This window comes from Rana temporaria, chromosome 4 (genome assembly GCF_905171775.1).
Source record: "Rana temporaria chromosome 4, aRanTem1.1, whole genome shotgun sequence".
NCBI classification, from domain to species: domain Eukaryota; kingdom Metazoa; phylum Chordata; class Amphibia; order Anura; family Ranidae; genus Rana; species Rana temporaria.
Genome location: NC_053492.1, coordinates 213423924 through 213450044, shown reverse-complemented (window position 1 = coordinate 213450044; position 26121 = coordinate 213423924). Strand labels below are relative to the sequence as shown.

General features: G+C 41.4%; 1 protein-coding gene across 2 annotated transcripts in view; it reads right to left on the bottom strand.

The window, feature by feature from the left end:
* Nucleotides 1-26121, bottom strand: part of MCPH1 (microcephalin 1) — a 427349-nt gene that overhangs the window by 243990 nt on the left and 157238 nt on the right. The window contains exons 11-12 of one of the 2 annotated variants that reach the window (XM_040349814.1): nucleotides 15538-15700; nucleotides 13535-13691 (exon numbers count right to left, since the gene is read on the bottom strand). In XM_040349814.1, the coding sequence (XP_040205748.1) occupies nucleotides 13677-13691; nucleotides 15538-15700 (178 nt within the window). In that variant the 3' untranslated portion in view covers nucleotides 13535-13676. Of the gene's footprint in view, nucleotides 1-13534; nucleotides 13692-15537; nucleotides 15701-26121 lie in introns of those variants that run through there. The other variant, XM_040349813.1, reaches the window with a different exon arrangement.

Sequence of the window (26121 nt, the reverse complement as noted above, 5' to 3'; positions counted from 1 at the left end):
TGAGCCTTCGACAGAAGACCAGCTGCCATATACACGGGCCGAATGTCGGACAGTTTTTATTGAACCGGCCGATGTTGACCGACATTCGGCCCGTGTGTACTAAGCTTTAGTGGCAATGTCTCAGTTACTGTTAGTGGCAGTGTCATTGTATTTTAGATAAGAAAAAATATTTTATTTGTATATTTAGTGGGTAGAAGTGTTTGTGTCAGTGTGTTTAGGTAGAACAAGAAAAAAACAAACAAACATACTACTTGTTTCTTTGCCACACTACAAGCACAAAGAACAAATAACACATATCACATGTGGAATTGCTGTGATCGTCAGGAGAATATATATTTTGCAGGTGGTACATGATAATGCCATAAAATATACAGCTAAAGTTTAAAAAATATTTACTTACTATATTGGGCCAGTTTTCCTTTCATATGTTAAAGTGAGACTTTCTGCTGTATACAGTAAGAGTTTCCCTGTTTCGCCTGACATTTAATTACATTATTCTTTTTGAGGTTCTCAGTAACTTACTGGAAATAATTTTGCAATCTGTTCACTATTCTCTGCCCCTCGGGAGTGCCGAGTTTAACCACTAGTGTGTCCATTGACACATGCTTTCAGGGTCCACACATATTGTTTGGATTAAAAAGCAAGAAAATAAATGTAAAAGTTAACAGCCAGATCAAAAACTATAAGCAGGTGGCATCTGTCCTAACAGAGTGTGTGGACATTATTATTAAACAGGATTTCTATAGTGCAAACAGATTACGCAGTACAATCATAATACAGTAGGAATCAGAGGGCCCTGCCTGTAATGGTCCTGTGCACTGAGTTTTCGATTAGCTGTGTGTGTAGCAGCCGTTTTGTTCAGGTCACAGGGGTTAGGTGCCATCTTGTCATAAGAAGACATAGCTGCAGTGGCCTCCTCCCTCACCTTCTCCTTCAGCCCATACAATCCACAACTTCTTCATACTAGACACTTCTTATCACTTTCCCAATACCCATCTCAGTGACTAAAAAGTTAACAGACATTGGGTTGTAATTACCGCAGTGAAATCTGTACAATACACATCTGTCTCTCCATAGAATCCATGATTCCAGTATATTCCATAACTTCCAAAAGAATAATAGCACAGCCAGACTATAGACATATTTACACTGCTCAGTTAATTTGTAATGTCTTAAATCCAGACACCCCTATGTCAGATCATATGGGGAACCACTGGCACTCCTTATCCCTCCGAGGGAAAGTAGTTATCTTAAATCTGTCATCTTTATATTTATTTTGTTATGAAGTACACGCTGGACAATAATCTGCTAATTAGCAAGTTTTAGGTACTCCGAGATAAATACTTATCGAAAAGGGTATCTGGTACATGGTCCCAACGTGGTGACCTCTCAGCAATCACACCTTAGACCAGATGGTCTCTGTCAACCACCTCCTTGATGTGAAGAAAAGTGGAATGCATCCACATTGGGACAGTTCTCATGTACCATCAGATCAGGAACATCTGTCAAGCTTGAGAACCGATAATACCTGGCTCATCGACTGATAAAACCCAGGACACTGCAAGTACTCTTCCTTCTCAACTCTTATTTCTCTGTTGCTGTATTATCTATATTTCTTTGCAACACTCTTCTTCCTGTAAATATTTTATTTGTCCTTTTCATTATTAAACCTTATTTTGAAAAGCATTAACCTTGTCCCTAAGCCAATCTCTCTCTTGAGGAGTGCTACTGTATAGTATAAATTCTATGAACATACCTGTCTGTGGCGACAGTGTGTGTTACAGATGTTTATTCTAAATTCATGATTGGCATTTCTAAAATTACGAGTTTCCTCCTGCTCGGTCCAAAGGGGGCGATGGTAGCTTAAAGGGTTAATTGCTTGATTAATTTAACCCAGTGACAATCACACTCAGGCAGATGGCGCCTATACTGGGTCCCGCAAGCTGGGAAATCTTTGTGTGCAGCGAAGAGTGAAATTGTTACACAGGTTACAAGTCATGATGAGGGCGGGGATCTGATACTCACGTCCGTCACACTGCTCATTAGAGCTTATCATCTAAGAGGGATGGTCAAGAGATACAGAAGGTAATAACTGTGCGAGATGAGCTGATGGAGAAAATTAAAACTACAATTGTTAGGTGGAGGCGGGATAGGCTTCTCTGAAGAGAAGGGTTTTCAGGGATTATCCAAAAGTGGACAGAGGAGATAGTCACACAGATTGGGGTAGGGAATTCCAGAAAATGGGAGAGGCTCAGGAGAAGTCCTGGAGGTGAACAGGGAGCTAGAGGTCTTGGTAGGGATGAAGAGAACAATTAGGTTGCTCTTTTGAGACTATGTTAATGATTAAACAGAGTTGTGGATGGCTTTGTAGTATTTTGAATTTAATTTGTTGGGCGAGTGAAAGCCAGTGGGGGGATTGGCAGACAGGGGTAGCAGACACTGAGCGGTCAGTAAATGGCACAATGTGTATGTCAACTACTATAACATTGTTAATTAATCTCATATTATAGACTGCATACTCAAATCCATAGACTTCTCACACCAATAAGCACACTTTTGGGGAGGTTCTCTTCCGACTTCCTAGCATGACTACCCATGTATCGCATTACACTGGCAGGCTATATTGAAATCTGTGTCTAGTGGAACTCCCGCTGATCAGAACCCTCCCCCCTCCGGAGTCACATTTGACACCTTTCAGGGGGGTGCAGATACCTGTCTATAGACAGGTTTTTGCACCCACTTCCGGCCACACAGTCGCGGGTAAACTGCAGGCATGATGTCACCTCCCGCCCCCCCCCCCGTTGTGTTCTGGGAACCGGGCAGTGAACCCGGGGGGCTTCACTTCCTGGTTCCCTCACCGAGGATGGCGGGGGGACAGCAGAGTGACGAGCGATCGCTCGTCCTCTGCTGCGGGCGGTGCTGGACTCCAGGACAGGTCAGTGTCCTAATATTAAAAGTCAGCAGCTGCAGTATTTGTAGCTGCTGGACATCCGCTTTAAGGTTACCTGGTGTCAACTCAACTCACTATGCAAGAATCCAGTAGGATCAGAGAGCTGTATACTGGGTTTTCCAAAGGATAGATGTGACAAATCCTGCTTCAACTACAACAGAGCGGCACTAAGCCTTAAGCATCTTATCTGACAAAAAACTGACAAAAAGTATTCTTACCCAGGCTCCTTGGTCTGCGTTGTTGGGATACAAAAGCTGTTCAGCAATCAATCCTGTTACTCCTGGCTCAGGCAAGCCAAAAACTGTTATAGTGAGACTCTCTGCTATATACAATATATAGAAGCCTGTACTGTGTACACAGGGAGAATCCACACACAAACGATGGTGGTAGAAAGAATTCTCGCTTATTCTATGAATGTCAAATCCTTTTTTATTGTTAAGAGCTAAGAATAGATAGAATTACACCTGTCTGAAACAATACAGTTCTATGCCTTAGTAGACATACAAGGTCGCACCTGGCTGTATGTCTGGATTTCCTAAATTTTATCTCACTTTTTCCCATGAGAGAGTAGCTGATGCAAAAAAAACTTTGCGAACCGTACATGTATAACAAATATAAAATAGATAATTGATTATTCCTTTTCATATTTTTTTCCTTTTTTGGGCTGGGGAGGTAATGTAATGTCTTGTTTCATGATGTTAACCAGCTCTGAATCTTGGAAAGCGAGTCCCCTTACTTTATTAACGGGTTATGGGCCAAGCCCCTAGTCGCCAATTTAGTGGGCTGTCAAATCATATAGCCCGTATTCCTCTTTTAATGCCCTCATGGCATCCACCTATGTTGACATACCCCTTCTATCTTACTAATGGAGGAGCTTTGTCTGCATTTTTGGAGTTGCCCCATACTTTCTTTTGGGATTTCACTGGCCATTATGTGCCTCTTTCAGCGCTGTATCCTGGCCTAGGCCAACAAGGCCCAGGCCTAGGGCAGCACGGAAAGGGTCCCCGCCGGCTTGTGCTACACTGTTAGTGTAGTGCCAGTCTTATGGGCCGGACTGGGCTCAGAGGCAAATTAGTCTGTCCTATCATCTTGGACCACAAACCTTCCTTTAGTGTGCTATATGTTTTCTGCTGCACCATTGGCATGGTTATATCTTCTTAGTCCTCTCCATAAAATTATCAGAAATTTGTGCTTAAAGTAGAACTATAGGCAGCACTTTTTTTTCATTTTGGATAGAGTAAGGGAGGGTTATAGCCCCTCTCAGTTTATTTTTTGCTATCCCTGTCCCATTCCCTTCACTTCCTGCCCCATAGCCAAACAGGAAGTAAGAGGAAATCTATGCAAATTAAGGGAATCCATTGCCCCCCCCAGGCTCTCAGAACTAGTGTCCCTACTCGTCTTAAACAGAAAGGGGTGTGCCCTTGACAGGAAGGGGTGGGTCATATTTAAATTAGGGGTGCACATGTTTAGTCAGGCCTAGGGCAGCACAAAACCTAAATACACCACTGGCCTCTTTAGCTATGTTGTGATCCTTATTATCGGTTAAACAGGGAGCTATTTTAGTCGACATTATTATGGCGCATGAGGCTATCGTTTTGAGTGTCCATTTTGCAACCTAGGTTTGGATGGCCATTTAAGATTATGTCCCTGGCATCTGATTAACGGGGGGACATTATATATGTATTGTTTTTTGGCCATTCACCATGGATGAGTATTGTTTATATACACACTTCTCAGGATTTATCTACATCTGGGTGGGTTCCACTACATGACAATGTACCCACTCCGAGTATAGGCTAGCGTAGGGCATCATTTCCAATAACTTCGGAGTGGTGACTTTATTTGTTCCCCGTATCTTCGATGGAGGATCATGTTTCTATAATACATTTTATATTCAATGTTTTACATTTATATATTTTTTTCTGCTTTTTAGTACTTGGCCCATTGCCAGTAAATATCCATCACTTCTATTTTTCTTAATAATTAAATCGGTTATGCTTTGGATGGTTTTGCAACGTTTAGCCTTTTTGATGGCACGTTGTGTCCAGGGGTGGTGCTGTGCACCGACACTGGATAACGCCATGTCTTTGTCCAATTTCCACTTTTTGCCCTCATTACATATTATGTTTCTGGAGAGTCCGTTGAGCTGACGTGACAGGCGGTTGGACGAGTTTGCTTATTTTAGGTTTTAGGTTCCCATGTCCTTTGACCCTGTTGCTTAAGTTGTTCAGGACAGTATTCGGCCATTCACAGGGAGGTACAGCTCTGTCCTCGTGTTGTCATTAGTCAAAATGGCGCTTTCAGCTAGATGCCCCTGATTCAGAATGAGGTGTGGTTATTTTTGTTACTATATCAAGCGGTGCGCCAGTACGCCGCCGCGTCTGGAGGAGCGACGTGCTGATGTCACCGCGCGATACGTCCCGTTGTTTGTATACACGAGCGTGCTTACTGCTGACGGCCGCAATATTTTATCTTTGAACTTCTTTTTGTATATGCGTTTGGCAAACTTGTTTTATACCGTTAAACCCATCGGTTTTTACCTATGGTGGTCCTTTTGTATCTCCCCTTCTTTGAGACCGATACCGTTTTTGAATGATCGTGGGCTGTAGGAGAGGATCGACCAGCTGATCACATCTAGACAGCGCTGGTGGTGGAGTGAGGAGACTGACTGTTTGACAACATCGCAAGGATAGAGACCCTGGCTGGGTGATAGCAACATGCTGTATGAGTCCGTGCAGCCGGTAAGCACACATTGCACTTGGTGGTGGATTCACGGTGTTTGTCTGATATTATTCTGAAGCTTGAGTTATTCATTCACCCTTTCACATTGGAGATGATTCCGCAAGAACTTTAGAAATATTTCTCTCATAAGAACTTTTCCATATATATTCAACAGAGGATTATGTTTATTAATTTTTTTTCACAGGGATTTTCATATAGAATTCACTTAAGACTTTTCTTCACTTTGTTCTCTTTATATTTGCTTATGAAGCAAAGATGTATAGAGACAATGTATCAAACCTCAGTATGTTCTTTAAAAACTGATTTTAGGATTTGGGTATGGGATGGGGGATGATTGCCCCACAGCCATCTTTAGCCAGTTTTCATGGTAGCCCCCATGACAAAACACCACAATTGGAAACATGACTTCAATTAACAGCTTACAGTGGAACTTCACTCTCCCAATCAACATTGATTAGGTTTAATCCTCATGCTGCTAGCATTAAGGTGTTTTTTACATTTCTTCAGTTACTTCCTGGTTTCTTGCCTAGGCAAAATATGTCATACTTCCCATGAGTCTTCAGAAGGGGAGAAGAGGAGGAAGGGTGTTCTCAGCTTAGCACACTTCATTCCAGAAAGGACATGCTACATGAATCATTTGCCCTTACTCAAGCTGACTATGGCCAGAAATGCTGGGGGGTGATGTAAAGTGATTTCTTAACAAAATAAAGCATAGAGACATGGATGAATGGGGGAGTTTGCTTTAAGTATTAAATTAATTTAAATTAATTAAATGGCGATTTGTGTTAGTGTTGCTTAGATGCAGTAAAAATCTACTTTACAGTGAACTGAGGTCCGCTCATCTCAATGCCACAGTTTAAGGTTGTGTGCTGGGCTTTTTCAGTTCCTGCTAGTTAGAAAGAAACATTTCTGAGATTTGGTGTTTTCACTTAAAACCATATGAAAGTAGCAGAGCATGTCTCTAGTCTCATAATTAGGGAAAGTACATTTTGCTTAGAAACAGCTCCCTCAGAGATTATGAAAGATAATGTAATTTTCATTGCCATTTAAGCTAATTAGCACCAACTGTCAATGATGGATGTCCAGCTGTAAAATGCATGTGAAACGTGGTTTGTGATGGTTCATTTGTGGTATAACCAAAATAAAAAAAGTTTGGCCTGTCATTAGAAAAGAAAACAGTTTTATGCCAAAGAAGAATAATGTGATGTACACTTCTAGTTACTAAGGAACAAAATCAACCCTTGAGTATCTTTATAACTTTGTGAACATGGAATTAAAATTTCCTGTGCAATACACAATTTAATATGGAAAACAAGGAATGCAAAACAGAAGATTATCTACATAAAATATACATGAACAGAAATGTAAAACAGACAGCAGACTAGAAAGGAATAGCAAAACATGGCATTTAGCAAAAGTCAAGTCAAAGCAAAAAAAATTATAAACTGGTAAGGTATTCATTTAAGAATCAAGCTAAACAATGAAAAACCTCTTTAGTAATCAGTAGGTATTATTGAGATGCACAATTAAAGTGTATGATTCATAACTTATTTCTAGTTTTGGATCAGAGCTCCTGTCGGTTTTTATACTGCTATGTGGGACCCTGTTAGTGACATTACCCTCACATCCTATATTGCTGACATGGTTTAACCAGAAAACAAGTGAGAGGAAATCTGCAACAGGACACAGAAATAAACATAGCGTGGTTGACCCTCCCCCTACTTGTTTCTTGGACATCCCCTTGTCCCACCTTTGCTAATTTTCACCAGCTTTTTCCTTTTTTTGGCCTTTGCAGCAAGGTGCACATAGAAGGTCAATACACATTACAAGCAAAAGGTTTTCCAGCACGCTTACAAGCCAGAAAAACAATCAAATTGACCCCAACAGTTTCCGTTAAAAACAGAGGGTTTGTCTGCATACATTTGCACATATGGTCTAGGGCTGCAACCAACGATTATTTTCATAATCGATTAGTTGGCCGATTATTGTTTCGATTAATCGAATAATAGCCATAGTACAAAAAGAGCAAATAATCGATTTGCTTTTTTGTACTATAAAGGGCTAATTTTAGTATTTTTAACCCCATTATGTTACTGGCCGATTAATCGTTTATGAAAATTGTAATCGATTAATATCATAATCGATTAGTTGTCGATTAATCGATTAGTTGTTTCGGCCCGATTAGAATTAATTTGGTTGTTTTGCAGGCTGGCTGGTAAGCATGCTGGAAAATCTTTTGGTTTGTCATTTTTTTGCACAGTTGGATTATTTGGGTGCCGGGACGCACTAAATGTCTTCACTGCCATTTGTGTTTTGCTGGGCGTCAGTGTGTCCCAGTGCCTTTAGCCAGTTCCCTCTAAGGCCAATTCTGACATCTCTCCTACATTATTTTTTTTTTTTACAGGTTACCAGTTTAGAGTAACAGAGGAGGTATAGTGTTAACATTTTTGTTCTTGCTAGAATGCTCAAAGAGATACCCCACACGTGCAGTGCAAAAACCATTTACATATGCAAGCGCAACCTACGTATGCTTTCACTTCTGCGTGCAAGCAAAATGTAATTATAAATTTTTTAACACTTTTATTCCTATAACAAGATATGTAAACATCCCATGTGATAGACATAAGGCATGACAAGTCCTCTTTATGGAGACATTTTGGGTCTCCAAAATATCTTCTCTACCTTGGAAAGCATGAGATTAAAAAAAACAAAAAAAAAAAACACATAATCTCTGCTTTCCAGGAAAAAAAGGTTACATCTGCTAGAGCCAGACATCGCTTTTGGCCTCCCAGGATCATAGATATGGCCAGAGATTATCCGGCGGGGAAGTCTCCTCCCGCTGACTGTAAAAGCAGTCCAGCAGCAAATCAGCCACTAGGATGGCTTTTACATTTTAGGGAATCACCAGCTGAAAAGGAAGATATCTGGATGATGCCTGTTACACATATATTTGTAAATGTGTGCAAACAAAAACCTATTTTTTTTAGCGCAAACTGTTAAACATGGTCAATTTGGTTGTTTCGCAGGTTGATTGGTAAGCGTGCTGGAAAATCTCTTGTTTGTTTGTGATGTGTATTGCCCTTCCATGTGCACCTTGCTGTGATACCAGTTATAGGTTGGGGTGGTTGCCACCTTTTTTTGTACAGTTGGGAAAACCTTGAAAGAAGGTCAATAAGCTAGGGTATATGAAACCTTAGATAGCAGTAAAAAAATCACAGGGGATTTAACCCCTCCTTAATTATTTAGAAATACAATGAGGATAGAAACAGACAGTAAAGCAGACATCTGTCAGGCATGACATTTGAGTACAAAATAAAAATGTACAAATTAATATAATTTCTCCAAAAACTACAACTTTGGTAGCTTTTTCACACACAGGAAATGTTATAAGTTTTACATTGATGAGTTACCCTCCAATGGTGACCCTATTCATTGTTGTCTCAAAAACTCTGCATCAATAAAAAAAAAAAACATACCTCCAATGCCTTCACATGGATAGAACTGGAGTGGAAAGGGCCTCATAAAAAAAAGTCAGCAGTGTGCCAACTGGGATTTATTTTTATCAGTTGTTATAAAATTGTCTCATTTTGTAAAATCCAAGTTCTGGCAAACGGCAGAAAATCCATTGTACGAGGGCGCTCTCAAATTTTCCTCTTTAAAACATACAGTTCATGACATGTGTTGTAAATGGTAAGTAGGTACTTTCCATTAAATTATTATTTCTTAAGTGCATCTGGTTTCCATGACTCTACCTCATCTTCTCTATATATTATTACAAGCTGACAGGTTGTCATGATCCAACCGAGATTTTGTTCTCCAAGTACAGTTGTTTTTTCTATACTTAAAACTCTCTGAGAAACAGCAAGATAAATGAGTGCAGGTGCCCCTGACCGCATGATGTTCGGTAAGGGACTTGAATATTTATTATTGGTAATTTCAGATCTTACACAGGGCAAAAACACACAGAGGTGTGAAATGCTTTTAATAGCTGATGTGCTATGAGACAATAAAAGGGATATATTGTTAACTTACTGGTATGCACAAGGACCAGATGTAACACATTAGAATTTGTTGCCATTACAGGCTAAAAAGAGAACGTGTGTGGTACAGGAAGCCATTTGCCACATGTATGTGTGAATAAAAAAAAAAAAGCTGTAAAACCCTAAACAAGAGAATTTGAAGTGCTAATACTAGAAGATAAACAAAAACTAACAAGATCAATTGCATATCCTAGAAGATGTCTTCAGTTATTAATATGCAGACCTTTAGATCAATTTCAAATTAAACACGCCAACAACAGGATATGAAAACATGGAGAATGCATGTGGAAAGGAAAGCTGACCTTAGAGAACCATACAGGGTATCATTGCTAACCTTTCTATCTAAAACAAATTAAATTGCTTAACCATTACGGTGACCCTTTTGCTTCAAAATTTTGATGCAGAGAACATCTAACTTTTTTTCATTAGTATGCAACATTGAACCAAGAGAGGCTTCACTCCACACATTGAGCACAAGATCTTCTCAGAGGAGGTCAATGCATACCTTCAAATTAGAAATGTTTCACAATTTTGAGGACCACGTTGCATTGACTTATCCAAAAGGTCAGTAGAGAGTATAGATATTGTTAGAGGTGCAATAACTATAGGAATCACAGTTAGGTTTGGTATTGTTAGTAAAAAAAAAAAAAAAAATACTTCTATTGCTTTGGCTTATTAACCACTCAAGGACCGGACCAATATGCAGCTAAATGACCCAAGGGGTTTTTACAATTCGGCACTGCATCACTTTAACAGACAATTGCGCGGTCGTGTGACGTGGCTCCCAAACAAAATTGGCGTCCTTTTTCCCCCACAAATAGAGCTTTCTTTTGGTGGTATTTGATCACCTCTGCGGTTTTTATTTTTTGCGCTATAAACAAAAATAGAGCGACAATTTTGAAAAAAATTCAATATTTTTTACTTTTTGCTATAATAAATATCCCCCAAAAACATATCTAAAAAAAATTTTTTTCCTCAGTTTAGGCCGATACGTATTCTCGTTTACCTATTTTTGGTAAAAAAAAATCGCAATAAGCGTTTATCGATTGGTTTGCGCAAAATTTATAGCGTTTACAAAATAGGGGATAGTTTTATTGCATTTTTATTAATTATTTTTTTTTTACTACTAATGGCGGCGATCAGCGATTTTTTCGGGACTGCGACATTATGGCGGACACTTCGGACAATTTTGACACATTTTTGGGACCACTGTCATTTTCACAGCAAAAAATGCATTTAAATTGCATTGTTTATTGTGAAAATGACAGTTGCAATTTGGGAGTTAACCACAGGGGGCACTTTGTGTGCGATTACAACTGTAGGGGTGTGTGGCTGTAGGACTGACGTCATCGATCGAGTCTCCCTTATATAAGGGATCACTCGATCGATACGCCGCCACAGTGAAGCACGGGGAAGCCGTGTTTACATACGGCTCTCCCCGTTCTTCAGCTCCGGGGAGTGGCTATAAACGAATAGCCGCGCCGTCGTCCCGGATCGCTCCCCGAGGGGATTCGACCGCCGCATGTAGCGGGGGGGGGTTCCCGATCAAACCCACGTCTAGGCAGGCACGTACAGGTACATTGATGTGCCTGTCCGTGCCATTCTGCCGACGTATATCTACATGAGGCGGTCGGGAAGTGGTTAAATACATCTTTTATTCTTTAGATCTTGGCAGAGGAATCGTAATAATTAAAGAGGACGTAAAAGTCTTATTTTTTAACTGTACCTACAGGTAAGCCTATAATAAGACTTACCTGTAGGTGCTGTGAATATTTCCTAAACTTGCACAGTTTAGAGAATATTCAGAGTGCATGCAGCCGATGTCATCAACGCATGCGCTCTGAAGGTTTGGCTTGCCATGCTGGACCTTCAGAGCCTGTATTGTAAATGGGCGGGAGTGACATCATTGCGTCTCTGGCCACTCACAGCACCGGAGCCTACGAAACCGGAAGAAACTCAGAGGAAGATGTTAACTCTCTCAATGGTGTGCGGGCGCCGCTGGAGGGCTTAGTTCTTTTTTTTTTTTTTTTATACCACCTCAGCTTTTTACCAAATTCTAGAGACCCGCTCATGATTTGATGCTTCTTACGTCTCTATCTGAGGTTTGCATCATATGTGGTATATGTTCTATGCATTGTCTTACTCTCTTTTTTTTTTTTTTTTTTTTTTTAATATATATAAATTGGTGTACATATCAATATAGATATCGACCGCCTGTATGTGCGTCCAGGTCATGACCCCGCTGTTTTTCCCCCTACGCCCCATATTGGCTGGTCGAAACTATGTTGTTCCGCAGCAACCTCAAGTTCTCCAGAGAGTGCATTTATTTGACTTCCAATAGAGAATAAAGTCCAAATTCCACAGATGATACAAATCCAACAGGGTAATTCAAAGTCCCAGTTGACTAGATCTGTGCCTTCATATTCAGAGAATATACAGAGAATAATCTAGTGACAAGACTGACCTCCAGAATTATATTCCCTATCCACTGAATAGCTGAGCAATTTGATTGGCCATCTTTACATCCTGTCTTTCAGAGTAACAGATAATGACCCCAACCAAATGTTTCCCATGGCTGAATACCCTCTCAAGTCTAATTACCATCAATAAATACTTCCTAGCGTATGTAAACAATGTACCCTTTGAGGTTAACGGGCCATACCTCACACCTAGGTAGTCTTAGATAAGATTAACACATATAAGGGTCTTCTGTACCTTTTGATATGTTAGAATTCAGCTGGCTTGGACAGTTTAACTGAATTCCTGGTCAATATGGTAATGTATTACAATATATTGTGCCATACATACCTACAAATATATATAAAAGGAACACTAAAAGTTCGTTTTTTTTATTAGATCAATTGATTGCTGTAAGCTAGAGCATTTAAATATTACTTACCTCGTTTTTCCTTTTAACCTCCAAAATACAGTAATCCAGGTTTGAAAATGCCATTTCCTGTCTCTCCTCTTCTTGCTTTCCACCAGCATCTGAGCCGTTTTGCATGGTGGAAAGCAGAATGTGCTCACCCCCTCCCAATGACTACAGCCCTGCGTGAAGATGCTCTCTTATCCCTCACAGGCTTGGAGGCTAAGCCTAATGGGAACTGTAGTTCCCATTAGGCCGTGATGTAGCAAGAATGAATGCGCACCGCAAACCAGGAAGTCAGTGAGAATAACGATTCAGGAGTGCTGGGGGTGAATAAAACAGCTCAATTTCAACAGGTATCAAACTAGTTATAATGCAAAACATTACTTTTTACTTTATCAGCTACTGTCAGACTTTGTCTTACAGGTTTTTTTTTTCTCTTGGGGGTTTACAACCTCTAAGTAGTAAAGTCATAAAAAAATTCTATATACACTCATATACACTTGATATCCGTTATCTGCCATTTTGTATTAAAGTGGTTGTAAAACTCCCTATCCTCTGAAGCCCCCATCCGCATTAGGATCAAACTTAAGAGATTACTGACAGATGGGGAAGAAGCAATGTTATAACCCAATTTTTGTCTAAAAAAATGCTGCAAACACGTGCATTGCATTGAATGCCTTCCCTATTTGCTTGAATGTGTAGATACATGTCAGGTAACCTTTGCCGCAGGCGCAAATATTTTATATATATATATATATATAAAAATTATACACACACACACTTATATACACACACAAACACTTTTCCTTTTTTAATGTTCAACAGCAATAACATGAAAAATAACTTATGGTTTACTGTGTTTACATTTTACTGGTATAGTCATCAATATTTTCAAATGATACTTCAGGCTTTATGAATTTCATAATATTTATTCCCACTAAAGTAGTTTAAATGATTAATATTGAAGTGATGATATAACTGTAAGAGACAATGTTTGCAGTAGAAAAGTGTCTGAGGACTGATGCAGGCATCACGCTTTCCAGTTCAAAGAGATGCTGTCGCCAGACCATTTGTTTCAACAAAAACCTTCCTATAAGATATGGGTATCATATGTACATTTAACATATTTTAGGCATGTTATTTACCTGTAAAAGTTTTCCTTGTTTAGACATCCAAAAGCCCTGAGACTGCTGCTGGGCGCCACCATCATTAATGTGATATCAGCAGCTCCAGCGGACTCAGAGCTGTCACTTAACTGACTCTTTAACCCTTCCTCGGTCAGCTACATAAAATGTAAAGTAGGGAGGTGAGGAGGGTTCCTCTAGAGTGAGGTCCTCAGAACCTGGAGGGGAGGGGTGGCATTTAGTGGAAACGATAGCTGTAATTTTCTTTCTGCACCAGCTGAATGCCGGCAATGCCCGCTTCTCCTCCTCTCCCTCCTTTCCAACATTCAGCTGTTGCAGAGAGGAAAATACAGCCATTGGTTCCACTAATTGAGGAGGGGCCCCCATGCCACTCCTTCCCAGGTGTTGCCCGCCCCGTGTGCTTCCCATGCATCAACCCTCCCCACACACGTTGCCAAATTTCCCCTCCTCCCTCCTGCAAGCTGCTGCAGGGATGTGTCCGAATGGAAAGCAGGGTAGGGGACACTAAATGTGTAATTTACCAGCCCCTTCTTTTACTGAATGAACAACATCAGTGATCAGTTTGTGAATGAGAAGCTGCTCAGCACAGAGCAATTCCCATTCATTCACTGTGCAATGCAGCTGAGGCTGCAGAGAAAGGGACTGGGGAATCTCTCGTTAGTCCCTTTCTCCGTCTCAAAGGCGAGACATCAGGGGTCTGAAATTTCACCAAATTGAGTTGTAAAATGAAACAAATAAAACTGTAAAAAACAATAAAAAAATACAATTTTAAAATTAATAAAATGCATATAAAAACTAACACAGTCCACTACTCTATTGACACTGTGCACACAGCATCCATTGCTCTACTGACACTTTATAATGTTCTATTGACACCGTCCTCTTCTCTACTGACACTGTTCACACACTGGCCACTGCCCAATCAGCAGGGTGCAGAAGACACTGTGGGGTTGATTTACTAAAACTAAAGGATGCAAAATCTGGCACAGTTTTGCATTGAAACCAATCAGCTTTCATTGCCAAAGTTTAATTGAAAAAGCTGAAGTTAGAAGCAGATTGGCTACCAGCTGCACCAGTTTTAGTAAATCTTCCACTGTGTTCCTTCATTTTAAATAGTGTCATCCTTTTGGCTGCACCGATGTACGATGGGCCTCTAAATCTCAGAACTGGATTGACAGAAATACAAATTCTTTGGCAGATAAAGCAATTCCATTATATGTATTTAATCCGAATATTTAGCAGTTTGCCTGGAGTTCAACATTAATGTACTCAATGCCAATAAAAATGTACCAGTTATGAGTTTAAAAGTGCACAAGCAATAAAAAGGGATCAGTTTCCATAATTCTACATTCTTGCCATATAACAAACATCCTATTGTGATTGTGGGTAACAGTCATGTAGTTCCAACGTTCACCAAGTTTTAATATAACAGTATTTTTTCTTCTTCAAATACAGCTATAAAAAGTTATTATTCCACTTTAAAAAAAATGTAAGCATACCCCTCAGCTAACTGTGTGCTCTAGATAGTCTTATGCAGCTTACTGTAAAATGCTTTTGTCGTGGCATTTAATGAACATGGTTATAGCCGAAATTTCTCAAGGAAAAAAATGTTTGACAGTAGCTATAAATTGCCATTCGGTTTTTAATCTGGCTATAGCATTAATGGGGTATTTTTCAATGTTAAGTGACAGATTTACTTTCACAGTGTATGTACAAATTGGCTTATTTATGAAAACGCAGTTTGAACTGTGATTCAGTCCAACTAATGTAAATTGAATATAAATTACTTACCCAATCATATGATAGAATCCAGCAACCTCTTGCAATTCCTAAAATGATATTCAGGGTACGCCGTGCACTTCCAGAAACGACATGTGATGTACTTTCACAAACATTGTCTGAAAAGATGAAACCTCCAAGCGTTTTTACAACTTGTATTACAGTGTTCTGTTTCCTGAAGAACAGAAAATAAAAATAAAGCAACTCTTTATAACCAATTCCAGCATTGTTCAGTTTAGAACTACATCACAGCAGCAATACCAAGACATATTTTAAAACACATAGGTTTTAAATTTGCGTAGATTTATGTCGTAAAATTAAAGTTTAACAGTTGTCCTATGAACATCATTGTTGCACTGTATAAGGCACGTTGGCAACTGTGGCAATATTTCTCCCCTTTCATGGGATTTCTGGTATAACTTCAATATTTAGTTCTGAACAAGTTTTTCAGCAAACCCCAATGGACCCTCTGCTTAAAAGCAAAGAGAAACTGTAGATGAAAGCCCTGAAGACGGAAGCCCTGTGAGTGGTGACAGCGTGCTGCTGGATGGCTTTGTTCTAAGGTAAGTATTTCATAAAGTTCTAGTATGTGATGCATACTAGCACAATATGCCATTGTCTGGCAGGGATTTTTTGTGATTAAAGGTGTGGTTTACAATCGCTTTACCAACCAATTCAACTTCACCGGTTGTTTTTCTAATCCAGGATAGCACATTAAAACAGTAGCTGCTACAGAACACCATGTGCACTGTTCTTCTCTAGTTTGCCCGGCATAGCCTTTATACTAGGTATAGCATATGTACAGCATTTGTTCGGATGTTCAGTTTAGACGTGTTGTAACAATTTCTAGCAAACTGCAGCATTACAAATGTTTTATGGCAACAATAAAAACTTTGTAAAAAAATTGGGAAAAACCTCAAAAAAAAAAAAAGCATTTCCCATCATTTAGTGGATTTAAGTTCTGCCTAAATCACTATATAAGGAAACAAATATATATTTAGATTAGCGACCTAGTAATTTCATACAGTGTGTATACTGAAACATCAAGTCCAATATAAACACTTAAATTTACTTCTGTTATGATTTATTATGTAACAATCGACCTCTAAGAGGGTCATATATTGCTCATTAACAAAGGCATAGCTAAAGGGCTCTTGGTTTATTCAAACTAATGCCGTGCACACACAACCGTTTTTAATAACGAGAAAAATTCAATTTTTAAAATTGGTGGTGGAAAACGGTCGTGTGTATGCCCCAGAGCATTTTTCTCAACGAGAAAAATGGTCGAAAAAAAAGGTCAAGTTAGACTTACCGGTAACTTGTTTTCCATGAGTGTTTCAGGACAGCACTTTGAGAGAGCGTGGCTCCACCCACTTGACAGGAAACACACCTCCACCAAACTTCTTAAAAGGGAGGTTCCTTCCACTTATCAGTAGTAGTAGAGAAACCTCTGGCCCAAGCTGAAACACATAATCAGAGTATGGTTAGTCACAGCATAATATTTAAAACAATAAGGCCGGGTTGCTGCTGTCCTGAAAGACTCATGGAAAACAAGTTACCGGAAAGTCTAACTTGACTTTTCCCTTATAGTCTTTCAGGACAGCACCTTGAGAGGATAACAGAGACTTAACAACTTAGGGAGGGACCACAGCCCAAAAGACCTTTCCGCCAAAAGCCTGATCGCTTGCTGACAGAAGATCCAGTCTGTAATGATGGACGAACGTAAGGTAACTTGACACGTAGCCGCCTTGCAGATTTGATCTTGGGTGACACCTGCTATTTCTGCCCATATAGTGGCCTGAGCTCTAGTAGAGTGTGCTCTAATTCCCAATTGGGGAGATAGCCCTGCTTGGGAGTAGGCTTCCAGAATAGCGATTTTCAGCCATGTAGCCATTGACCCCTTAGACCAGTGGTTCTCAACCTGGGGGTCGGGACCCCTTTGGGGGTCGAATGACAATTTGCCAGGGGTCCCCAAATCCTTGGCTGTTCCTGAAGCTTGCACCGCTCTCCCAGGCTTCACGCGGCCGCCCAGCAGGACTATCCCTGGAGCCCGCGGCCACCTACTCAAGGTCAGCTGTTGGCTACTAGAGGTCAGCTGAGTGGTATGGAATGTGAAGAGGGAGGGGCTGGAGACACCATCTCCTGATTTCGGCATATGTGTCACTGCTGTGAGACACCGCAAAGTCAGAGACAAAGTGAAGCCAGAGACACAGTGAATAACACTACCTGTGATTATAGTTGACATTAAAGGTCCCCACTACTCAGATCAGCAGATGACTTTGATCAAGAGCACCTAAGTTGGCTGATCAGAACTCCCCCCCCCAGTGCTGCCACTGATCCCAACTTACCACCAGTACTGCCACTCTCTCCCCCCCCCCCCAATAGGGAGTAAGAGAAGGAATAAAAATAGAGAATACATGGAAGGGAGAGGAATAGAAGGGGAGGAACAAAGAAAACGGAGAGAAAGAATAAGAGAAAGAACAAGAAAGGCGGCTAGAGAGGGATGGGGGGGGGGGTCAAGAAATTAGGATAGAGAGAGATAAAAAGGGAAAGAAAGGAGAACAAAGAGAGAGAGAGAGAGAGAGTGGTACATGGTAAAATGTACCACAAGGGGTTTTAATACTGTACGGGTGGAAGAGACTCGGGGAGCGCTAAATATCCGTGGGTTAGGGGTGCAAACTACTTGTCTTACCTTGGGTGCTGACAACCCACGCTACGAAAATAATTTTATTGTTGGGGGTCCCCACAACTTGGGAAATTTAATCAAGGGGTCATGGCACTAGAAAGGTTGAGAACCACTGCCTTAGACGCTTGGCGGCCCTTCTTTTTCCCTGAAAAAAGTATGAACAAGGAGTTGGTCACTTCAAGGTAATGTAGTAAGGTTCTTCTCACATACAACATGTGAAATTGGTGTTCCTTCTTCCCTGATGGGTTAGAGCAGAAGGTTGGTATGACAATTTCCTGCGACCGATTGAGGGCTGACGCCACTTTTGGTAGAAAGGCTGGATCAGTCTTTAGTACAACCATGTCCGTATAGACAGATAGGAAGGGTTTCTTTATTGACAGGGCGTGCAGCTCACCGATTCTTCTGGCTGTCGTAATTGCCACTAGAAACACCGTTTTGAGAGTAAGGTACTTCAGAGAAATGTCTTGTAGCAGCTCAAAGGGTTCCTTAGATAGTGTCTGAAGAACCACTGACAAATCCCAAATGGGGAAGTGTCGCACGGGAGCTGGTCTGGACCTAGAAAGCGCCTTGAAAAATCTTGACACTAATGGCTCTGAAGATGTAGGCCTTTCCAGAAAAACTCCCAAATGCAGCTATCTGGACTTTAAGTGTACTGACTGACAAGCCCTTTTCTGCTCCATTCTGAAGAAATTCCAGAATTGACACTAGATTTTTCACCACTCTATTAGACGAGTGACACCAGAAGTTGTAGACCTTCCAGTATTTAGCATATATCTTCCTGGTAACCACCTTTCTACTGGAAAGTAAGGTAGTCACAAGTGGTCAAAACAGACCTTTACGTCTCCATAACTGCCTCTTAGATACCATGCCGTGAGGCTTAGACAGGCCACCTCCGGATGGCATATCGGACCCTGTAGAAGCAAGTCCTGCCGGAGCGGCAGCCGCCAAGACAGCCTGACTGCCATTCGAAGAATGGTGGTAAACCAAGCCCTTTTTGGCCATAATGGAGTAATTAGAATTACTTATACCTTCTCCTTCTGAATCTTCCTCAGTACCAACGGAATTAGTTGAAACGGAGAAAAGGCGTAAGCCAGCTTGAAGTTCCAAGGCTGTATTAACGCATCTGTTCCCTGGGAACTGTCGTTTCTGTGAATGGAGAAAAAGACCAGAAGTTGCGTATTTTCTTCTGATGCAAATAGATCCATTTGTGGTTGGCCCCAGGCTTGAGTGATCAATGTAAAGACTTCCGGATTTAGGGTCCATTCTGCTTCCCGAATCCGTCTTCTGCTTAGAAAATCCGCCACTGTATTTAAAGTGCCTTTGAGGTGGACCGCTGATAAGGACAGCAAATGATTTTCTGCCCAGTTTAGGATGGCTGAGGCGAGAAGCTGAAGTGTCTTGCTTCTTGTGCCTCCTTGCCTGTTTAAGTAGGCTATGGTAGTGGCATTGTCCGAGAAGACTTGAACATGAGCACCTTGAAGGTCTGCGGAGAAGGCATCCGAAGCTAAGGCCACTGCCCTTAGTTCTCTCCAATTGGAGGACTTTTCTGCTTCTGACCGGAACCAAACACCCTGAGCATAGTTCTGACCCAGGTGTGCCCCCCATCCCCATAGGCTGGCGTCTGTCTTTACCACTCTTTCTATTGGAAATGACCATAACAGGCCTGCTGAGAGGTTTTTCTGACTTCTCCACCACCAAAGCGATCGTTTTACTTTGGTGGGGATTTTTACCTTTGCCTCCAGAGATTCTGTCCTGTGATCCCATATTTTCAGGAGGAAACTCTGAAGCGGTCTAAAGTAAAGCCTTGCCCACTGCACCGCTGGCATAGATGAGGTAAGGGTTCCCAGAGCTGACATTACTTGTCTGACTGATAGCTCTTGATTTGTCTGTAAGGAGGCTATGACCCTTAGTATCTTTAGTTTTTTTGTCTTCTGGGAAAAAAATTCTTTGCTCCACTGAGCTTATCTGATACCCCAGAAAGTATGCCTCTTTGGTTGGGTTGAAATTACATTTTTCCATATTTATGATCCAGCCCAATGCCTCTAAATGACTGCGAGCTCTTTCGAGATCCTCCAACAATTTCTCTCTGGAGGGGGCAAAGAAGAGCAGGTCGTCCAGGTATGAAATTACTGCTACTCCCTGTAAGCGAAAAGGAGCTAGGGCCTCTGCCATGACCTTTGTAAATATTCTCGGAGCCGAGGAAAGGCCGAAGGGGAGGGCTTTGAATTGGAGGTGCACGACCTCTTTTCCCATGTTTACCGCCAATCTTAGAAATTTGGGGTATTGAGGGGCTATGGGGATATGCAGATAGGCATCTCGCAGGTCGATTGATGCCATAAAGCACTCCTTTGTCAAAAGATTTTTGACCGTGAAGATTGAGTCCATACATCATTTTTTGTATAGGACCGATCTGTTCAGCAGCTTCAGGTTGAGAATAAGTCTGAAACTTCCGGACGGCTTTTTTTATCATGAATACGTGGGAATAAAACTCCTGATAAATCTCCCCCTGTGGTACTTCAGTTACAGCCCCCTGGTTCATCAGATCCTTCAAAAAGGCTCTTCATTGCTAGGGACTTGACTATAGATCTTGGTAGATTTGTCAACAGGTACCTCTCTGGGGAAGGGTCCGAGAACTCTATTCTGTAACCTTGGGACAGAATAGAGAGAATATACTGATTTTCTGTTATGCTTGCAAAGAAAGGGAGAAAACTTTGAAGTCTTCCCCCCACCTGCAACCGGTTGTCATTTTGTTTTGCTGGTTGCGGCAGGAGGATGGAAAAGGACATTACTTTTGCCCTTTCCCTTCTGCCCTGACCAACCTTTCTTCCTCTCGAGGCTTGTTTTGTTCTTGAGCCCTTTGAGGACGAAAAAATCTTTTGCCGGTCTGCTTTTTCTTCTTGACAGGGAAAGATTTCTTCTTGTCTGCAGTTCTGTCGAGCACTGCATCTAAATCGGGGCCAAACAATAAATCCCCTTGAAAGGGTACTCCACACAGCTTGTTTTTAGATGCGGTGTCCCCCGGCCAGGTTTTTAACCACAGCGCTCTCCTAACTGAATTAGTAAGGGCCGCGGATCTTGCCGTCATTCTGATAGGCTACAGCTGCTGACAGGGTTGAAAAGGAGTCTAGGATTTCTTGCTTTGTAGAATCAGCTATTATATGATCCTTAAGCTGGTTCAACCAATACTCCATATTTCTGGAGACGCAAGTAGTCGCCATTGCTGGCTTAAGGTTGCCTAACCCCCACATGTGTTCCCGCCAGAGAAAACACAAAGACTGATAAGTGGAAGGGGCCTCCCTTTTAAGAAGTTTGGTGGAGGTGTGTTTCCTGTCAAGTGGGTGGAGCCACGCTCTCTCAAGGTGCTGTCCTGAAAGACGATAAGGGAAATTTAGAACCTGCTCTATTTGTTCTCGTAGTTTTTCACGTCGTTGCTTTTCACGTCGTGAAAAACGGTTGTGTGTACGCTTTAACGAGGAGGGAAAACGCGCTAGCTCAGAAGAAAGTTATGAGACAGGAAAATTAGCAAAAGCAGCCCAAAGGGTGGCGCCATTCGAATGGAACTTCCCCTTTATAGTGCCGTTGTACGTGTTGTACATCACCGCTCTGTGCTCGAGCATTTTTTTTCACAAAAGTGTGTATGCGAGGCAGGCTTGAGAGGAATCACGACAAATCACGTCTAGAAAAACTTTGTTTTTTGCATGACATGAATAACGGTCGTGTGTACGTGGCATAAGGGTAGGATTATGCATATTTTACCTGCATATATTGTTCCCATGCATGATTCATTCATGACTCAATGTAAAAGAAAAAAACTGTATTCTCTATTACTTACCCAAGACTGCTATTGCACTTCTGTGTAAAGAGTTTGTCTAAGGGTCCTTTCACACCATAGTGTACATAAAACCTCAAGTGACACTTTGAAAATGTAAGTGTGTTGATGTGCATGTAACTTGCATTGTCATGCACATTGTATTACATTTTTATACACGTTGGCATGCATTTTTATGTCATACATTGTGAAATGATAAATCGGTCCCCAGAATAGTCAAAATACCAACAATGGGATTTTTGACTTACCTATAAAATTCATTTTTTTTTGTATATTAGAGGCCAAAAAAGAATAACCTTCTTAGACCATAAGGTCGAGGTGGAGCAAGATTTTCATGGTCTAATCTAGGTGATTAGACCATGGAAAATAGCAAAGCATGACTCAACCCTGCATAGCCCACTCCCACTCCCAGCAGTGGTTCAGAGATACCGCCGAAGCTGCAGTGAACAAGCTCCCAGCACAAGCCTGCCCCCCTACTCCATTAGGAAAAGTTGTTTCATAGCATATTCTGCATATAACACAATCTATATATGGAGGAGAGCTTTATGAGTCACAGGGTTCCCTCCGCTATTCAGAGTTAATGTGATATGCAGGGTACACTATGAGGATGGAGGGTCCCCATTGGGAGCTTGTTCACTGCAGCTTCACAGAAGACTTGGAGATAACTTCTTCACGACCAACTATAGTAGTTTTACTGCTAGAGCTGCCACTGTTCGCAGGATCACGTATATTTACGTCATTCCCGCACTTCGGATTAGCGGGCGCAAATGGGCATTAGTGGGTACGCGGACACAATGTTTTTGAAGAAATCATACGATAATCGGATCATTAATACAGAGCTTTACTGGCCACTTTATTAGGTACACCTGTTCAATTGCTTGGTAATACAAATAGCTAATCAACCAATCACATGACAGCAACTCAATGCATTTAGGCATCTAAACGACTTGCTAAGTTCAAACCGAGCTTGAGAATGGGGAATAAACAGGATTTAGGCGACTTTGAATGTGGCATGGTTATTGGCGCCAGACAGGCTGGTTTGAGTATTGCAAAAATTATTGATCTACTGAGATGTTCACGCAAAACCATCTCTAGGGTTTAGGCCCTTTTAACACATGTGGTCCGTTCAGGTTTGCCTGTCATTTTTTTAGGCAGACCTGAACAGACGCTCCATAGAGCTCTATGGAGCGACGGATGTCAGCGGTGACAGATGGAAACCCTATTCTGGCGGATCGGATGAAAACGGACAGGCAAATCCGTTTTCATCCGATCCCCAATAGTGGAGAGATCCCGGCTGAGCAAATGTGTGAAAGCAGCCTTACAGAGAATGGTCTTAAAAAGATAAAATATCCAGTGAGCATCAGTTGTGTGGATGAAATTGTCTTTTTGATGTCAGAGAACAGAGGAGAACAGGCAGACTGGTTTGAGATGATAGAAAGGCAACAGTAACTCAAATAACCACTTGTTACAACCAAGGGTGCAACTCCTGTCAGCTAAGAACAGGAAATGGAGCTTACAATTCACACAGGCTCACAAAAATTGGACAATAGAAAATTGGAAAAACGTTGTCTGGTCTGAGGAGTCTCGATTTCAGCTGCGACATTCAGATGGTAGGGTCAGAATTTGGCATCAACAACATGAAAGCATAGATCCATCCTGTCTTGTATCAACGGTTCAGGCTGGTGGTGGTGTAACCTAATGGTGTGGGGGATATTTTCTTGGCACACTTTGGGCCCCTTAGTACCAAATGAGCATTGTTTAAACAATATGACTACAGTGTACCCCATCTTCTGATGGCTACTTCCAGCAGGATAATGCACTGTGTCACAAACCTCAAACCAACTCAAACTGTTTTCTTAAACACGACAATGAGCTCACTGTACTCCAATGGCCTCCACAGTCACCAGATCTCAATACAATAGAGCACATTTGGGTTGTGGTGGGACGGGAGATTCGCATCATGGATGTGCAGCTGACAATTATAAAAGCAACAGTGTGATGTTATGTCGAAATGGACCAAAATTTCTGAGGAATGTTTCCAACATCTGGTTAAATCTATGGCACGAAGAATTAAGGCCGTTTTGAAGGCAACAGGGGGTCTAACCCGGTACTAGAAAGGTGTGCCTAATAAAAGTAGCCAGTGAGTGTATATAACGCCGCGTACACACGGTCGTTTTTTGTGATGAAATAAAACAACGTTTTTAAAAACTTAATTTAAAATGATCGTGTGTGGGCTTTACATCGTTTTTTGTCTTCTAAAAAAACGACCAAAAAAAAATTTGAACATGCTTCAATTTTTTATATAGATTTAGAGAAAAAAGACATATTGTCTTGAACTAGGAGAAATTGGACTTTTTTTTTTTCAATTTTTTATGTCGTTTTTCAAAATGACGTTTTTTGTGTCATAAAAAATGATCGTGTGTGGGCTAAAACGACGTTTTTAAACCCGCGCATGCTCAGAAGCAAGTTATGACGCGAGCTTGAATGGAACAGAGTGCCGTCGTACGTGTTGTACGTAACCGCGCCTTGCAAGAGCATTTTCAGAAAATGATAGTGTGTGGGCAACGTCGTTTTTAAAAACGTCGTTTTTTTCATGATAAAAAAACAACGTTTTTTTTACAAGACAAAAAACGACCGTGTGTACGCGGCATTACTGTATGTCATACAGTTTGGTTGTTAATACCCACTAGGCAATGGTCCAGGCAAGTATAAACTGCATTGTTTTCAGGTGAGCAAAGAAGGGAAGTAGAAATGACAGGAACAATACTGGCTTCAATGTTGACGAATTACTGACCTCCTGCTCTCTGATAGAAACTTCCTTCTTGGATCAACTGCTTGGACTACTGAAACTGCACCTCTCATGTCACTTCTCAGATTACTGCCTCTGCACTCACTCAACATATAGAACGTTACCCAGCAGTGCCTACTTATCCCTCCACAACTTGCTGTAAGAATGCAGCTACTGAATGTGCTAGAAAGCTTTGTCATTTTACAGGTCAAGCTGTCCCCTGCTGTTATATCTCTCTCTAGCAATTATTTCCTCAAGATAGCAGTACCACTGATACCAGGCATACAAGAATGTTTATGTCTGGCTGGTGGGCTCAAAAAAAAAAGCCTCATATACGGATGCGCTCTAAACAGCCCATGTGGTATAAAGCAATCAAATCCTGCAATCAAGTCATAATGCATTGTTTCCCAGTATCATTCTAATACATTAGAACATTTATTTACCCCCTTTCTGATTTTTTTTTGCGTATTTGTAACACTTAAATGACTCAAATTATTATTATTACACTAAGGCCCCGTACACAGGACCGAACATGTTTGCTGAAACTGGTCCGCGGACCAGTTTCAGCAGACATGTTCGGTCGTCTGTACAGCCGAGCGGACAGGATTCCAGCGCACATTTGCCCGCCAGACCGTTTTCGAGCGGGCAAATGTTTCTAAACTTGCTTAGAAACATGCCCGCTGGAATCCTGTCCGTCGGACATGGTCGGTCGTCTGTACAGACTTACCGTACATGTCCGAGCGGCCGCCATCCCTCGCATGCGTCGAATGACTTTGACGCATGCGTGGAAGCATTGAACTGCCAGGGCCACGCACGTCGGCGTGGCCTCGTCGCCGCGTATCGTGTACGCGCGGATTTCTGTATGATGGTGTGTACAGCCATCATACAGAAATCTCCGGGCGGGGCATGTACGCTGAAACCGGTCCGGCGGACCGTTTTCATCGTACATGTTTGCCCGTCTGTACGAGGCCTAAGATAACCCGAGTAAATACAAAATGCAGTTTTTAAATAGTGGTTTCATTTATTAAGGCAAAAAAGCTGTCCAAACCTGCCTGGCTTTATGTGAGAAAGTAATTGTCCCCTTAACCTAATAACCCTTGGTGGCAACAACTGCAATCAAGCGTTTTTGATAACTGGCAATGAGTTTTTCACATTGCTGTGGAGCAATTTTGGCCCACTCCTCTTTGCAGAATTGTTTTAATTCAGCCACATTGGAGGATTTTCCAGCATGACCGGCCCTGTCTAAGATCATAATACAGCATCTCATTTGGATTTACGTCTGGGCTTTGACTA